General features: G+C 43.7%; 1 protein-coding gene across 5 annotated transcripts in view; it reads right to left on the reverse strand.

The window, feature by feature from the left end:
* LOC103170225 (serine/threonine-protein kinase TNNI3K) overlaps positions 1 to 18009 on the reverse strand; it is a 340681-nt gene that overhangs the window by 289151 nt on the left and 33521 nt on the right. For all 5 annotated transcript variants that reach the window (XM_029062873.2, XM_029062872.2, XM_029062871.2 and 2 more), the window contains exon 5: positions 12989 to 13099. In XM_029062873.2, coding sequence (XP_028918706.1) covers positions 12989 to 13099 — 111 coding nt within the window. The remainder of the gene's footprint in view (positions 1 to 12988; positions 13100 to 18009) is intronic.

Consider the following 18009-nt stretch of genomic DNA (forward strand, 5'->3'; position numbering starts at 1 on the left):
AAGCACAAGATAATCAGGTTGTCCCACTGGGGGCTCACAGTAAATTACAGACAGGTTATGGACAAATGGAGATTCTGTGGAGGACACAGTCCTGAGATTCCTTGGAACCGAGCCCCATGTAGTCTTACTCACATTACATCATTTCCAAACCCTTTGAATTGGTGTTTCTCTTCATGGGCAGAGAATGCACCTTTAGCTCCTGCTATACTTTCCCAAATGCTTAGCACAATGCATTGTATTCAGTATGTGCTCGATAACCTTCAGAATTCCAACTGCCAATGGGTTCACCACTGTGAGGCTCTGCTTGTCCTCATATCTAGGATTAAGGCGATTTGGCAATTGCCCTGGATTTGGTTGGTACCAGGCCGTAGCAGGGGTCGCTGATATTGGGTAACCCTATAATACATCTTTGATAAACCTGTTAGATGGCTCGGTCAAGCATTGGGAAAGAGATTTTAAGAATGTTCAACAGATAGCAATAGCGGGTCTGTGACTCCACTAATGCAATTAGTGTATTAGTAGAATTAGGTGACCTCTTTGACAGGCTCTGCCCTGACAGGCTAAACATACCGTACTTTGTATGCCGAGCTGCAAGCATCCCTGATGATGCAGACAGAGTCCAAAATGTATTCTTTCTTCATTTAATGTAACAGGAATGGGTCAAATGTGTCAGATTTTCTCTCTTTTCTCTCTGCCAAATCTACTCCCTGTTTGTAAATTTAGGGACTGCTTCAAGTTTTCCAGACATCTGCCGACCCTATTATTTTTCCCCCTCACTGTGGCAAGGAACGTGTCTACAAGCTCGGTTGTACTGTACTCTCCCAAGTGCTTGGTACTGTGCTCTCTGCTCAGAGTAAGCATTCGTTCAGTTGTACTTGTTGAGTGCTTACTGTGTGCAGTCCTTGGAAAGTACAATTAGTAACGGTATCTGTAGACACCATTGATGATGATTGATTGAAAACTGAAATTTCAGAATACCACCTGAAGCTTGCACACTTTCCATCCCTCTCCTCTCTTGGGGACCAAGAAATTAGGGATGAGAGCAGGGGGAAGTGAGAGATTAATGTCTCCAGCATTCTGGAATCCCTATGTGAAATGTCCCATAATGCTGAATGATTAACTCCATTATCACTCTCCTTCCGTCCTTCCTTCCCCAAATTGATAACTTTGCTGCTTCCTAACTTCCAGATAGAAACTCCTATCTCTTTTATTAATTGAATGGAGTCTGTTAAATTTGGACTTGGAAATCAAAGTGAAAAGGCCCGGCCTGCAGAGAAGCACATTCAGCAAGGGACTGCTCCAAATGGCTTTCGGGGAGACCAGTTACGATTAACCCAAGAATCAAAGAACAATTAATTAGAATGATAAGTTCTAATTATTTTGACATTTATCCTCTTTGGCAAAAAAAAATCAACTTTTTCTAAAACAGTAACTCTCCAAAAAACAAACCTTAGATGATTTTATTACTGTTCTGGAGTTATACAATTCTTTTCTATTATAAATGCATTTCAAAGTCAATGGAAATGATGCTTGTGCAAAGACACTGGAAGGTTAGAAGAGCCAATGAGTAAGTTAAGGAGCCATACAAACCCTAGTATGGCCACATTAATCTCAGCTACAACACGTCCACACCAAAATCAGTCATTCTTCACCGCTCCCACGATCCTCACAACTTCAACGACCACCCAGCGTCGTATCTGCCTGGGGTATTAACATGCTTCTCCCTTCACTGAATTACACAGTTGTCTACGGTTACTGAAAATTGATTTGTCCCCTGATAACTTTTAGAAGCTGCCGCACGAAACTCAGGAGAATAACAGCTTCTTAATGGAGTTATTTGGGGGAAGTGTAAAAGTGTTTTATGTTTTTTTTCTAAACTATGGCACTGCTTTGTCACATCTGAAGGAATTTGGGAGGTGGTGGAGAGGGAAGCAGAAAGCTTGGATTTATTTGAACTTTCTTTCATTTTATTTTTTTCCTAGAATTCAAGGCAAAGCCTTGTGGATATTCTTTTATTTTTTCTCCAACTGGCTTCTCACTCTCCCTTTAGGGAGGTTGAAGATGAGCAAAAACATTGAAAATATTGACAATGTCCAGATGTGCTGAAGAAATTAAAGACTGTTAATCAGTCAGTGAGAAGCAGCGTGGCTCAGTGGAAAGAGCCTGGGCTTGGGAGTCAGAGGTCATGAGTTCTAATCCCGGCTCCGCCACTTGCCAGCTGTGTGACTTTAGGCAAGTCACTTAACTTCTCTGTGCCTCAGTTACCTCATCTGTAAAATGGGGATCAAAACTGTGAGCTCCACATGGGACAAGCTGATCACCTTCTATCCCCCAGTGCTTAGAATAGTGCTTTGCACATAGTAAGTGCTTAACAAATACCACAATTTTTTTTAACTGTGTGCAAAGCACTGTACTAAGCACTTGTTATAGATCTGAGAAGGCATAAGCAATGACTAATGAACCAAAGTGCCTTTTGACCCTGGCATATGTTTAATAATCCATGTTTATTGACAGCCAAAAATGGAGTAGACACTGAACAGGAGAGCTAAATATGTGTTTGATTTGTGTACATGTATTAATCAAAGGAAAACTTAAGCCTTGGCCCAAGCCACAGAATCCTCATTTCCAAAACCCAGTAAATCTGCGTGCATGACTCAACAGCAGTCAGCTCATCTAGAGAGTGAAGGACATGGGTTTTTTGTTTTTGTTTTTTTCATATTACTGAGGCAGACAGCTGCCTAGTCAGTGCAATTTTATTGTAAAATTGCTAAATAGGATTCTGTGTTATAGGAGGACAAACACACTGGAGATGCTAATGGAGGGTCTGAATTTGATAAGTGGAGACAAAGAGGCCTGTCAAATCTAGCATCAGTTATTGTTTCCTGGAGATAGGTGGGCACAGATTCTGAAAGACAGCACATAAAAGGTAGCTCGTTCTCCAGGAAGGGAGGAGATGAAAATGGGAGAAGAAGCTATGATTAGGACAATAAGGGTTTGGTCTCTATAATTACATCAAGTCTGGTCAGCACTTTGGGGAGATGGAAATATTTCCAAGAGAAGAACTGTCATGATAGAGAATAAAGGAGCAGATCCTTTTGAGGGATTATCCTGGATGTTCAGAATGTCAATCTTTAGAAGAGATTTGAAAACCCCAAATCAGAATTTTGAAGATCAGATGGAAAGAACATTGATAGCTGACCTTCTTTGTTGCTGACCCTCTGAAATTCCGTCCCCAGTGGACTGTCAGCTGCATTCAAAGCTTTGTTTTGCGTCTTTACCTTCTCTTGTGGGCTTTTTTAATGGTATTTATTAAGTACTTACTATGTGTCAAATGCTGTTCTAAGCACTGGAGTAGATAAAAGTTAATTAGTTTGGACACAATCCCTCTCACACATGGGGCTCAGGGTCCAAGGAGGAGGGAGTATTTAATCCCCATTTTACAGTTGAGGAAATAGAGGCACAGAGAAGTTAAATGACTTGCCCAAGGTCAAACAGCAAGCAAATGTCAAAGTCGGAATTAGAGCCCAGGTGCATGCTCTTTCCATTATGCCATGCTGCATCTCTGTGTGTTCTCCAAGGGTCTGGGCAATGCTCTTTATTCAGACACATTATAAATGATGTTGAATATTATTATGGCATTTAAGAAGCAAAGCAGTGTGGCCTAATGAGTAGAGCCCGGGCCTGGGTGATAGAAGTCCAAAACTGAGCTCCTTATCTTCCCTCCCAAGCCCTGTCCTCTTCCTGACTTCCCTGTCACTGTGGATGGTACGACCATCCTTCCCGTCTCTCAAGCCCGCAACCTTGGGGTCATCCTGGACTCCACTCTCTCATTCACCCCACACTTCCAATCCGTCACCAAGGCCTGCAGTCTCACCTTTACAATATCACCAAGATCCACCCTTTCCTCTCCATCCAAACGGCTATCTTACTGGTACAGGCTCTCATAATATCCCGGCTGGATTATTGTGTCAGCCTTCTCTCTGATCTCTCTTCCTCCTGTCTCTCCCCGTTCCAGTCTATTCTTCATTCCGCTGTCCGAATCATCTTCCTGCAGAAACGCTCTGGGCATGTCACTCCTCTCCTTAAAAACCTCCAGTGGTTGCCCATCAACCTCCACATGAAACAAAAACTTCTCATCCTTGGCTTCAAGGCTCTCCATTACCTTGCCCCTCCTACCTCTACTCCCTTCTCTTTTCTCCTGCCCACCCCGCACGCTCCACTCCTCTGCTGTCCACCTCCTCACCATCCCTCATTCATGCCTATCCCGCCGTCGACCCCTGGCCCACGTCCTCCCGCAGTCCTGAAATGCCCTCCCTCCTCACCTCCACCAAACTAACTCTCTTACCCTCTTCAAAGTCCTAGTGAGAGCTCATCTCCCCCATGAGGCCTTCCCAGACTGAGCTTCCCTTTTTTCCTCTGCTCCTTCTGCTCTCTCTCTGTGTCCCCTTCAACTCCCCTCAGCTAATCCCCCTTCCCCCACTTTCCTTCTGCTCCTCCCCCTCTCCCTTCCCCTCCCCTCAGCACTGTGCTCACTTGTATATATTTTTATTATCCTATTTATTTTGTTAATGAGGTGTACATCCCCTTGATTCTATTTACTGCGATTAAGTTGTCTTGTTTTTGTCCATCTGTCTCCCCTGATTAGACTGTAAGCCCGTCAATGGGCAGGGATTGTCTCTATCTGTTGCCGAATTGTACATTCCTAGCACTTAGTATAGTGCTCTGCACATAGTAAGCACTCAATAAATACTATTGAATGAATGAATGAATGAATGGTGGTCCAGTTCCACCACTTGTCTGCTATGTGACCTTGAGCAAGTCACTTCAGTTATCTGGGCCTCAGTTACCTCATCTGTAAAATGAGGATTAAGATTATGATACCCATATGGGGCAGGGATTGTGTCCATCCAATTTGTTTGTATTGGGCCCAGCACTTAGTATGGTGACTGATACAGACTCTAGACTCTATACCTCGAGACTGTAAGTCTGTTGTGGGCAGGGATTGTCTCTATTACTGTATTGTACTTTCTAAGTACTTAGTACAGTGCTCTGCACACAGTCTCAATAAATATGATTGAACTGAATGAATGTATAGTAAATGCTTAACAAATACTGCAATTATCACAATTATTACTAGCTGCTAAGTGTTTGGGTAGATATAAAGGTGATGAAATTGAACACAGTCCCTGTCCAACATTTTATCTTAATCCCCATTTTACAGAGGACGAAACTGAAGCCCGGAGAGGTTAAGTGACTCCCAAGGTCACACAGCAGGCCAGAGGCAGAGCTGGGACTTGAACTCGGTTCTCCTGAATCCCAGTCCTATGCTCTTCCCACTAGGCTGTGCTGCTGCTGCTGCTGCTGATGATGATTAGCCCACATATTGTGCCCCTCTTGGTTAAGACATTTTACTGTTTGTATAAACAGGATGGATTTATCGGAGTTAAATGTCCATCGGCCTGTAACCCCTGGTGTCAAACTGAAGCTTTTGCAAAGGGATAGGATAGCAAGGAATGGATTAGCTCCAAATCCTACAATACCAGGATTAGGGAGAGTCCACTGAACCATGAAGATGCTAAATTCCAGGCAAATGCATGGAAACTCATCTTTCCCCAGTCCTTGAAGATTACCTAGGAAGATTTAACCTGTGTTAGCCTCCTGGTGGATTCTTGAAGAGAAAATTAGGGATGTGAGATGATATGTCCACTCACAGGAGGTTGGAGTAATATTTATAGTAGTCATAACAGTATTTTTCGAGTTCCCACTCTTTGCAGTGCCTTGTACTAAATGCTTGGGAAATGCAAAACAGATAATTGACACATTTCCTGACCACACAAATCTTACTGTTGTCTAATGAAAGAGACAGACATGAAAATACAACTAGAGAAGTTAAAATGAATAAAATGAATAATAAAATAAATATCTAAGTATCCAAATGGCTATGTTCTACCTGATTATCTTGTATCGATCCCACAGCATGACATGTAGCAGTCACTTAAAAATACCATAATAATTGCTGTTATTATTATTATAAATTAATAAACACATGCACCTACAAGCCACAGATGGCCATTTCAGTCATTATGGAAGGCAGCTTGACCTAGTAGTCAGTGAGTCAGTTAAATATGATTACTGAGCATTTACTGTGTGCAGAGCACAGTAATAGAAAGAGCCTGGGCCTGAGTGTCAGCAAACCCAGGTTCTAGTCCCAGCTCTGCTCCTTGTCTGCTGTGTGACCTTGGGCAAGTTACTTAACTTCTCTGTGCCTCAGTTTCCTCATCTGTAAGATGAGGATAAAATGCCTTTTATCCCTCTCTGTTTAACTATAATCCCTTGAGGAGCAGAGAAGGTGCCTGATCTCATTAGTTTTTATCTACCCCAGAACTTAGCACAGTGCTTGGCAGAAAGTAAATACTTCATATATGCCACTGAAAAAAATGGCTCTGAACACTCATAAACTCTATCACTTCTTCCTATCAGTGATTTATTCAATTTCCTCTCCCCAATACAGGATTGTAAGATCCTGGAGGACAGGGAATATGTATGCTAATTCTAGTATGTCCCTCTCAGGGTCGCACCTGGAGAGTTTCCAGCATTCCACCAGTCTCGGCTAAGGAAGAGTCAAGCAGAGACCTACCCATCCCATTCCTAGCTTGGGCAGTGGCTAGCGAGTGGCAGGCAATCTACTACAAGTCAAAGCTCCCCTGTGCTGGGCAGCAGCAGCACGAGAGAGTCGAGGGGAGAGATTCAAGTTGGTGGAAATGCTAAACTGCTTCTGTATTTTTATCAAGAAAAGTCTATGGATACACTACCAGAACGATTGCAGATGGGGCTGGAACCTGGGTTTCCTGACAGGAGGGAGTAACAAGCTGGGGAACAGGGTGAGTGATGGGAGGGAGGCAGGAGACTTTGAGAAAGAGGTACAGTAAAAAAAAAGTTAGATTGGGAGGAACAAAACTGGACAACAGTGGGAAAGAAACCACGTAAGACTTGGAGAAATGGGAAGAATTCAAGTCAACTAGAAGGAGTTTCTACTTCACCTAAGATATTGTCAAGTTGGAAAGGATAGCCATCACGTGTTCCCTCTACATAATCTGTGGTGTTGCTTTTGGAAACCGATTTTTGGGACGGATGGACCGTTTTGTGATCTTAAGTTTGAGGAACTGTGGACTGCTAATCTCTCCACAGAGGTTACTAGGAAACAGCAGTAGTTGGGCTTTGACAGTCCCCACCATCTTCTCAGTAGATACACACACATATAGACACCCTATAGATTGTCAGCTCATTTTTTTTTAATAGTATTTCATTCACTCGTATTTATTAAGCTCTTATCCTATGCAGAGTAGCACTTACTATGTGCCAGGCAATGTACTTAGATCTGGGGTAGACAAATAGCTACCTCCAGTTATCACCCATATCCCTCCTACCATTCCTCTCCAAACACATTGAGTGGGTTGTCCATACTCTCTGCCTCTAGTTCCTCTCTTCCAATATTCTCTTTGATCCCCTCCCATCTTCCATTTCCTTCACTTCACAGAAACAGCCCTCTCAGAGGTTACAAATGATCTCCTTCTTGCCAAATTCAACAGCCTTTACTCCATTCTAATCCTCCTTGACCTCTCAGCTGCCTTAGACACTGTTTACCACCCCCTTCTCCTTGGACACTTTATCTAACCTCGGCTTCACTGACACTGTCCTCTCCAGGTTTTCCTCCTAGCTCTCTGGCCGCTCATTCTCACACTCTTTCGATGGCTCCTCCTCTGCCTCCCATCCCCCATCTGTGTGGGTCCCTCAAGGTTCAGTTCTGGATCACCTTCTATTCTTCATCTACACCCACTCCCTTGGAGAACTCATTCATTCATATAGCTTCAACTACCACTTCTGTGCAGATGATTCCCAAATCTAAACTCCAGACCTGATCTCTCTCCCTCTCTGCAGTCTCACATTTCCTCCTGCCTTCAGGACATCACAATTTGGATGTCCTGCCTTCACCTCAAACTTAACTTGTCTAAAACAGAACTCCTTATCTTCCCAAATATAGCCTGTCCTTCTCCTGAATTTCCCAGCACAATAGGCAGCACCACCATCCTTCCTGCCTCATACGCCTGTAGGCTTGGCATTATTCTTGACTTCCCTCTCAATAAATGCATATAATCTATCACTCAGTCCCATCCATTCAACTTCAACAGCATCACTAAAATCCATCCTTTCCTCTCCATCCAAACGTCTACCATGGTAATCCAGTCTTTTATTCTAACCTTTACTGTATCAGCCTCCTTGCTGACCTCCCAGCCTCCTCTCTCTCCCCAGTTGATACTTCACTGCAGTCCATACTTCACTCCACTGCCTGGATCATTTCTCTCCAAAAGCATTTAATCCATATTTCTCCATTCCTCAAAATCCTCCAGTGGTTGCCATCCACCACCACATCTAACATAAATACTTTACTATTCTTCTTTATAGCACTCAATCACCTTGTCCTTCCTACCTCACACCTCATTACTCTTCTACTATAACCAAGCTGTACAATTCACTCATCTAGTACCAACTTAATCACAATTCATTCATTCAATCGTATTTATTAATCACTGTTTGCAGAACATTGTACTAAATGCCTGGGAAAGTACAACAGTAAACCGTGATGATGATGATGGTATTTATTAAATGCTTACTATGTGCCAAGCACTGTTCTATACGCTGGGATAGATATAAGGTAATCAGGTCATCCCACTTGTGGCTCACAGTCTTAATCCCCATTTTACAGATGAAGGAACTGACGCACACAGAAGTTAAGTGATTTACCCAAAGTCACGTGGCTGATAAGAGGCGGAGCTGGGATTAGAACCCATGACATCTGACTCCCAAGCCTGGGCTCTTTCCACTAATCCACGCTGCTTCTCTACATTCCCTGCCCACAGCGAGTCACAGTCTAGAGGAGGGGAGACAGACATCAAAACAAATAAATAAAATACACCCGACTGACCGGCATACCAGGCAGCTTTTTCACACCTCCGCTGCTGCAAGCCAAAACTCCAGGCAATGAAAGCATCCGGCTATTTGTTCCCAAATACCATCTCCATCCTGGATGTAGGGAGAACCCCACCCTGCCTCAGTGTCCCTACCTCACCCCATCTTCTCTAGCAGTGCCAAAACTGAGCCTTAGTTTGCTCAGGAAAGGGAATAGTCATTTTGTAAAATCATTTCAAACGGTCAATATTCAGGGAACTCGCCAAATAGGAGGATCCCTGTCCATAAGGTAGGATTGGCTTCTTGGAAACCTTTCGTGCACAACCCCCCAGCCCTCCCCTTTCTCCCCCACTTCTTTCTCACAGCAAATACAACCTCCCTTCTGCTCTCGCACCTCAATTACATTTCCAGCCCCTCTCCATTCTTGCTATACAATACAATGAGTAAGTTTCCCAAGTGGAACAGTGAAGTAGTTCCTTGAATAGGAAGTGAAACAGAAACATCAGTCAAACATGAAGGTAAACCATTTGTAAGCAAATCGCCGGTCATTCCACCCACCTGCCCTGTCTTTTCAAGCACAACATGGAAAGGAACAAATGGAAGAACAGTGACCACAAAGCAGTGTCTAGAAGGAACATTTAAAAACTTCCCTATAAATAAAATGCATAGAAACCCTATCCAAAGAGGAGGGTACAACCATCTTGAAATGTTTAATTCTGGCAATATTTTTAAGTTGCTATAAATGTGATTATAGGATTTATGGAGCTGTCGGCATCATATTCATTTAATGGTCAAACATAACCTCATAAGACAAAAGATATATTTGTCGATTGAATAATAAGATGAAGAAATGTACTTTTCAAATAGGAATCTCTGTGTGAAATGGGTTCCAATGTAGAATAACATGTCCAACTGTTCCATCCGAGAGTAGAGTCTTCTAGACTATGAGCTCACTGTGGACAGGGATTGTCTCTATTTGTTACTGAATTGTACTTTCCATGTGCTTACTACCATGCTCTGCACACAGCAAGCGCTCAATAAATACAATTGAATAAATGAAGGAGGGTATGTCTGTATAGTAGAGGGCCCATAGAGCTTATGGGGGCCTCGCAGGGGAGGTCAGGCAGAGAGACGGACAGGAAGAAGGGGTCTTCACACTCCAGTCTGAGACACTGAACCATTCTAAGTCACAGAGGCCAGTGAGAGAAGCTAGCAAGGGCCAGGAAGGCTGAGCCTGGGTTTATCTGGGCAGCAGAGAACAGAATATAAAGCTGATGGAGGTGAGGAAGACCAATGATTTGTTCTGAGACTGTGTTTCAGAACAAATCATTGGTCTTCCTCACCTCCATCAGCCTTATATTCTGAAACACAGTCTCCGTCCTAGGGAAGGAGAAGGGGACAGAAGAAGGGGAGCCGAGCATTAACCCACCCAGGTTTGAGGGAGCTGAAAGCAGACCTATGTGGGTACTGGAAGAGAAACTGCCATGGTGGCCTATAGTAGAAGAGCCAAGACTGCTAGAGAAGCAGCGTGGCTCAGTGGAAAGAGCACGGGCTTTGGAGTCAGGGCTCATGAGTTCAAATCCCAGCTCTGCCACTTGTCGGCTGTGTGACTGTGGGCAAGTCACTTAACTTCTCTGTGCCTCAGTTCCCTCATCTGTAAAATGGGGATTAAGACTGTGAGCCCCACGTGGGACAACCTGATTCCCCTATGTCTACCCCAGTGCTTAGAACAGTGCTCGGCACATAGTAAGCGCTTAACAAATACCAACATTATTATTATTATTATTATATTAATTGTTATATTATCAACACTTATTAAGCACTTACTACAAGCCAACCACTGTCCTAAGTGATGACATATGTACAAGATACTTAGATTGAACATAGTCCCTGTGCCACACGTGTCTCACCATCTAATATTATCCCAACTTTACAGATGAAGAAACTGAGGCACACAGAGGCTCTGTGACCGGACCAAGGTGACCCAGCTGGCCAGTGGTGAAATTAGAATCAGAATCCAAGTTTCCTGATTTCCTGTCCCGAGCTCTTTCCTCTAGGCTTAACTTCTCTGTGTCCCAGTTTCCTCATCTGTAAAATCAGGACTTAATACTTATTATCCCTCCTGCTTAGACACTGACCCCCATGTAGGACAGAGACTGATTATCTTGTATCTACTCCAGTGTTTATTACAGTACTTGGCCCAGATTAAGAAATATTACAATTTTTATTATTAGTCCACGCTCCTTCCCATACCTCATGTACGCCCTAATTCATGGACATGTCCCTTTTTTCTTTTTTACTATCTGAAATTTACTTTAACATCTGTCTCCCCTGCAAAAATGTCAATTCCTTAAGGGCAGGGACCAAACCCACTAACCTGTTGTTCTCTCCCAAGCATTTAGCACAGTGTTATGCATACAGTATATGCTCAATAAATATTATTGATTGAAAGAATGAGAGCTTGGTAAACCTGTCTGCCCTCCAGGCCTTCTGGGAACCCCTTCCCACCCTCTGGAAACACCCATGAGAACAAGAACTCTCCCTGCAACACACTGCAAAATCCTGTCACACTGCTTTCTTCCTCCACCCTGCCACCAGGGCCTGCAATAATCCTTTCCAACATTAGCCTTTCCCTGGCAACCTCCAGCCCCTAAAAAACAACAACAAACAAACAGAAAAACAACTTTCTCATTCAATCAAACAGTGGTATTCACTGAAGTCTTATCATGTACATAGCTCTATGCTAAATGCTTTGGAGAGAACAGTAGGGTTGGTAGACACAGTCCCTTCCCTTAAGGAGCTTATTGTAATATCTATTTCTTAATCAATCACTCATACAGATGAAGAAACGTAGGCACCCAGATGTTATGTGACTTGACCAAGTTGACCCAGCTGGCCAGCAGTGGAAAGGAAGGGGACTGAAGTCATATGGGGAGGAAAGGGTGGATTTCAGCAATGTTGTGGAGGCTGAACCAATAGGATTTGCTGACATAATATATCTGTAGGGTAAATGAGAGGTAGAAGTAGAGGATCATTCCAAAGTTACTGGTTTGTGAGACAAGGAGGATGGTGGTGCTGTCTAGAGTGATGGGAAAGTCAGGGGGGAGATAGAGTAATGGATAAGTACATAAGGGCTCTGGGGCTAAGGGTAGGGTAAATAGCAAGTGCTTAAAGGATACACATCCAAGTGCAGTGTGATGCAAAATGGAGAGGGACTAGGGGAGATGAAGGTGCAGTTGGGGAGGGCCTCTTGGAAGAAAAGGGAAGGAAGATAATTGATCTTTGAAGCCATAGGTGTCTGAGTCATCATGGGAGCAGAATGGGCTTCCCATTAGGATATAGAAGAAGGGAAGAGGATAGTGGATGTGATTTTGGAGCAAGCTTGAGCAGAGGAAAGCAGAAACATAGAACCAAATGGGGGTGCCAGTGATGGGGGAAAGGCTATCTGGGTGTCTGTGGTCCATGAGACATCAGTCATCAACTACCATCAATCATAAAAATGGACACTTTGGGCTGAGTTTTCTTTCATTTTTTCCTGGGTTTACTCCTAGTCTAGGATTTATCAAAATGCTTAAAGTTAAACTAAAGGACTATATTATACAGAGCACTGGGACTACACTGTCCACTACAACTGGCTGCCAATGGAAAGGGAAACTGGCCCCCAATGGAAGGTAGGGGAAATGAAATAGGGTCCAAATCACCAGTCATTATTATTACTTCTACTAATAAGTGCTTCCTATGTGCCAGCACTGTACTAAGCGCTGAGATAGATACAAGATGATCAGTTTGGACAAGTCTCTGCACCACTTGGGGCTCACAGTTCTTGCTGCAGAGAACAACACTTTACTCCAGGGGAATATTTCCATTTTATTCAAACCCAGACCCGTGGAAACTGTGCCTAGTGGAAGCTCCACCCAGGGTTGTGGCAGGAAAATTTATCTGGACTTCCCTGAGGAGACAACCTGACAGAGCTCAGCAGGATCTCACTAGGTGAAATGGTTTTTCCCAGTGGAGAACTTACCTCAGGGTGACCAGCTATGGTCGCGATATGGAGAGCGGTTAAGGCACCGTATCCCACTTGTTGAACATCAGCTCCACTGTGCAGCAGTGCTGTAATCAGTTCCACACTGTCCTGAAAGAAAACATATTATCAGTGTGACTTCTCTTTCAACAGAGGCTGCCAAAACCCAGTGCAAAGCCCTATTGATTTCCTGCCTGTCAGCTGGGTCAGGTGTGGAGAAAACATAAACCTGGGTTCGTGTGTCCAGACTTTCAGCAGGCCACTATGACAAACTCCTGAATTGCTCTATGTAACGCCGCTTCCTGTCAAGGGCCCTAAGTTCTGGTGGAACCTCTGCCACATCACTCTGAAAGTCAGTAATAACATTTATTTAAAGTGCCGTTATCAGACACACACTTGGGCCTTGCAGGCTGAGGTTGGCCCACAGGAAGAAGGTCATTTCAAATGAGAGCATTTTCCTCAGCATCCATCATTTGCCCTGCGAAGAGGTCACCAGCCCCATTATTTCAGGAGCATCTTCTAAGTTCATTTGTGAAGGACTTTTAGAATGGCAGAAGAAAGTTTCCATGTAAGAAGAGGATCCTGAAAACTGGGACAGCAGCTGTGTCGAGGGCTGCTAGGGGAACCTTATCACTGCTCTAAATGCAATATATCATGGTCACCATTTGTGTTTATTGACAATATTATATAATGCGGCTAGGTTAGGCATTTTCTATTAGTGATTATTTTTTTTATTAGGCTGACTGCCAATAGAAATTACTAGCAGGGTAGAGTTGGATCTCAAATTCTTTATGGAAAAGCCTGGTATGAATGCATGAAATTGATGAGACAGTGGAGAGGGCAAAGAAAGCATTCACCCATCCTTCTCTATCGCCTATTCACTTTGAGTCGAACTTCTTCAGCACTAGATATTCACTTCACCCCAGCCCCTCAGCACTTAGGTACCTATCCTTTCACTCTCTGCTTCATCTACCTGTAATTTCTTTTAATATCTGTCTCCCCTTCTAGTCTATAAGTTCCTTATGGGCAGGGATTTTGTCTATTAACTCTACTTTCTGTACTCTCCCAAGCACTTGGTACACAGTAAGCGCTCAATTCCTCCCCAAACTCCTTGAGCGAGCGGACTACATCTGCAGCCTCCACTTCCTCTCCACTTCTCTCCTTGACTCTATCCAATCTGACATCCATCCCCTTCACTCCAAAGAAACTACCCTCCCAAACGATATCAGTGATTTCCTTTTAGCCAAATCCCACAGCCTCTACTCCATCCTAATCTTCCTAGACTTCTCAGCTGCCTTTGACCCTGTGGACCTCGGCCTTCTAGTGGAAACATTATCCGGGGCTTCACTGACACAGTTGTCACCTGGTTCTCCTCCTCTCTTTCTGGATGCTCATTCCCAGTCTATTCTGCCTCCCACCTCCTAACTGTGGGAGTCTCTCAAGGCTCAGTTCTGGGGCCTCTTTCATTCTCCATTTACACCCACCCCCTCAGGGAACTCATTCATTCTTACTGCTTTAATTACCATAATTATGTGGATGATTGCCAAATCTACATCTTCAGGACTGATCTATCTCCTTTTCTGCAGTCTTGAATTTCCTCCTACCTTCAGATTATCTCTACTTGTATGTCCCTCTGAAAATTCAAACTTAACATGTCTAAAACAGAAGTCCTCATCTTCCCACCACAATCCTGTCTTTCTCATTGACATTCCTATTATTATAGACCGCACCACCAATCCTCCCTGTCTCACAAACTGGTAACCTTGGTATGACCCCCAACTTCTCTCTCTCATTCAACCCAAATATTCAATCTGTCACCAAATCCTGGTGGTTCCAGCTCCAGAAAATTGCTGAAATCCATCCTTTCTTCCCTATCTAAAGTGCTGCCACATAATCCAAGCACTTATCCTATCCTGCCTTGACTACTGCATCAGCCCCCTTGCTGACCTCCCTTCCTCTTGTCTCTCCCCACTCTAGGCCATACTTTACTCTGCTGACTGGATCATTTTTCTAGAAAACTGTTCAGTTCATGTTTCCCAACTCCTCAAGAACCTCTCTGGGTTGCCTTCCACCTCCACATCAAATGGAAACTCCTTACCAGCAGCATTGAAGTACTCAATCACCTTTCCCCCTCCTATCTCACTTCAGTGATTTCCTACAATCCAGCACACTAACTTCACTCCTCTAGCACCAATCTATTCTCTCTATTGTGAGCTCGTCTACCTTGCTGCCAACCTCTCCTCCACATCCTGCCTCTGGCCTGAAACTCCCTCTCCCTTCATATACAACAGACCACCATCTTCCCCACCTTCAAAGCCTTAATAAAATCACATCTCATCCCAGAGGGTTTCCCTAACTAAGCTCTCAATTCCTCTACTCCTTCTCCCTCTGCATCACCCTTGAACTTGGATTTATATCCTCTATTTTACCCCTCTCTCAGCCCATAATATTTCTGTACATAGCCATAATTCATTTATGCTAATTTCTGTCTTCCTTTCTAGACTGTAAATTTCTTGGGGGCAGAGAATGCACCTACTAACTCTGTTATATTGTAGTCACCCAAAAGCTTTAATCCAATGCTTTGCACACAGTAAGTGCTTGAATACCATTAACTGATTGAAGTGGAATGGGGAGAGTACAAGAGCTTTGAAGAATGCAAGTTCATGAGATGTACCATGGCCTAGTGGAAAGACCACTAATCCCAGATCCACTACTTGCCTACTGTTCAACCTTAGGCAAGTCACTTAATAACAATAATAATAATAATAATGTTGGCATTTGGTAAGCACTTATTATTTGCCGAGCACTGTTCTAAGCACTGGGGTAGATACAGGGTAATCAGGTTGCCCCACGTGAGGCTCACAATCTAAATCTCTATTTTACAGATGAGGTAACCTAGGCACAGAGAAGTTAAGTGATTTGCCCTCAGTCACACAGCTGACAAGTGGCAGTGCCAGCATTCGAACCCATGACCTCTGACTCCCAAGTCCGTGCTCTTTCCACTGAGCCACGCTGCTTCCCTGTGCTTCAATTACCTCAATTTTAAAATGGGGATTAAATCCTATTCCTCTCTACTTGGACTCTGAGCCCCATGTGAGGCAGGGACTATGTCCAACCTGATTATCCAAGTCTTCCCAAGTGCTTAGTAAAGTGTTTGGCACGTAGTAAATGTTTAATAAAGACCATAATTAACAAGTACCATAAATAAATTCTTAACTGATAGATTTGACTGGTGGGTTTTTATGGTTTGAGATGATGGGAATCAATCTGAGAAGGCTTGCTGGAAGAAGTGGGCTGTAAGAATGGCTTTGAATATGGGAAGGGTTGTGGTCTGATTTATGTGGGAGTTCAAATCATGGCGAACAGCTTAATCAAAGGGATTGAAGGAGAAAGTCAAGAACATGGATAGCTAGAATTTTAGCTTGAGAGAAACAAAAGAGAGAGGGATGGGATATAGTAGGTGAAAAGAACAATTATATGAAATGGGGTGAGTTGATGGAGAACTTTGAAGCTAATTGTGAAGAACTTGTCTTTGATGAGGAGGGATACCAGGATTCAGGGAGAGTTCTGACGAAGAGTGAGCCTTGCGCTGAAAGACACTTCAGGAAGATGATCCTCACAACAACATGCAGTTTAGGTTGGAGAAGGGAGAAGCTGGCATGAAGGAGGCCAACCTGATACAATCATCTATCTTCACCTGCGAGCCAAACTTATACTAAAATGGTCAAGCTGTTTGGGTGGGGAGAGGAAGGGTCAGATCCAGGAAATGCTGGGTGTCCACAGCTTCCCCATTTGATTCTAAGCCCTTTGCGGAGAGGGAACGTGTTTTGCTCAGTTGTGCTTTTTCGAGTGCTTTGCAGTCAGTAAGAAATCAATAAATATGGTTGACTCCAAGTGCCTCCATTCTTGCTCTAAGCTAAAAAGGAGGAGCCCGGAGGTAGTCACAGCTGGGGCGGCTGGCAGTCGGATAAATAAAATAAAGCTGACGGTATTTGTTTAAGCATTTACTATGTGCCAGGCACTGTACTAAGCGCTGGGGTGGAGATAAGCAAATCGAGTTGAACACAGTCCCTGGTCCCATGTGGGGGTCACAGCCTCAATCCCTATTTTACAGATGAGGTAAATGAGGCATGGAGAAGTGAAGTGACTTGTCCTAGGTAACACAGCAGAAGAGAGGCAGAGGTGGGAATAGAACCAAAGTCCTTCTGATTCTCCAGTACATGCTCTATCCACTATGCTTGTGTCCTGGGTTACGTCTAGTAGTTCTTAGAAGTTGTTTCTCTGCCTCCCACTCTTTAGCTGTGACACACTGCTCAATATTTCAAGGCTCAGGTGTTGATTCCTGGCTACTCTCGCTTTCATCTTCAACTACCATCTCCACGCAGATGATCCCCAAATTCTGTCCAATCTCAAATGTCCGACTGCCTTCGGGACTTGGATGTCAAACTGATATCTCAAATTTAACATTTCCAAAGTAGGATTGCTCATTATACCACCTAAGGTCTATCCTCCCCATGACTTTCCCATCATTGTAGAAACTACTTTCACCTTCCCTGTCTCATGAGGCCACAAACTTGGCATTAACCATGATTCATCTTTTTCATTCAACCTGCATATTCAACCAATTGCCAAATCCTGAGTATGTGGGTGTGTGTGAGTGTGTGTGTGTGTCTGGCCATGTGTGTAAATGTGTAGTGGTTGTGTGTGATGATTAAACCAGGCAGATCCAACAAATATTAAGAAACTGCAAACTCAGACCAGAAATCCTGAAGTCACCAATTCTTCCCGATGGACTGATGACCTAGTTCCTCCACCCTCTGCAACTTGGTAGCTTCATGGAAGTCCCCAGGATACACTTTGTGACGTTAAAGGGGAGTAGAAGACTATCAGCATACCCAAATAAGCAAGGAAGCAATTCCACAGGCAGCCCAGCCCTCTCTCCACAAGCCCAGTTAAGTATTTTTCAGCCCTGCCATATTGGCAAAAGTATTCATATCATGACCCCTTTGTTTAAGGTGAAA

This window comes from Ornithorhynchus anatinus, chromosome 4 (genome assembly GCF_004115215.2).
Source record: "Ornithorhynchus anatinus isolate Pmale09 chromosome 4, mOrnAna1.pri.v4, whole genome shotgun sequence".
Taxonomy (NCBI): Eukaryota; Metazoa; Chordata; class Mammalia; order Monotremata; family Ornithorhynchidae; genus Ornithorhynchus; species Ornithorhynchus anatinus.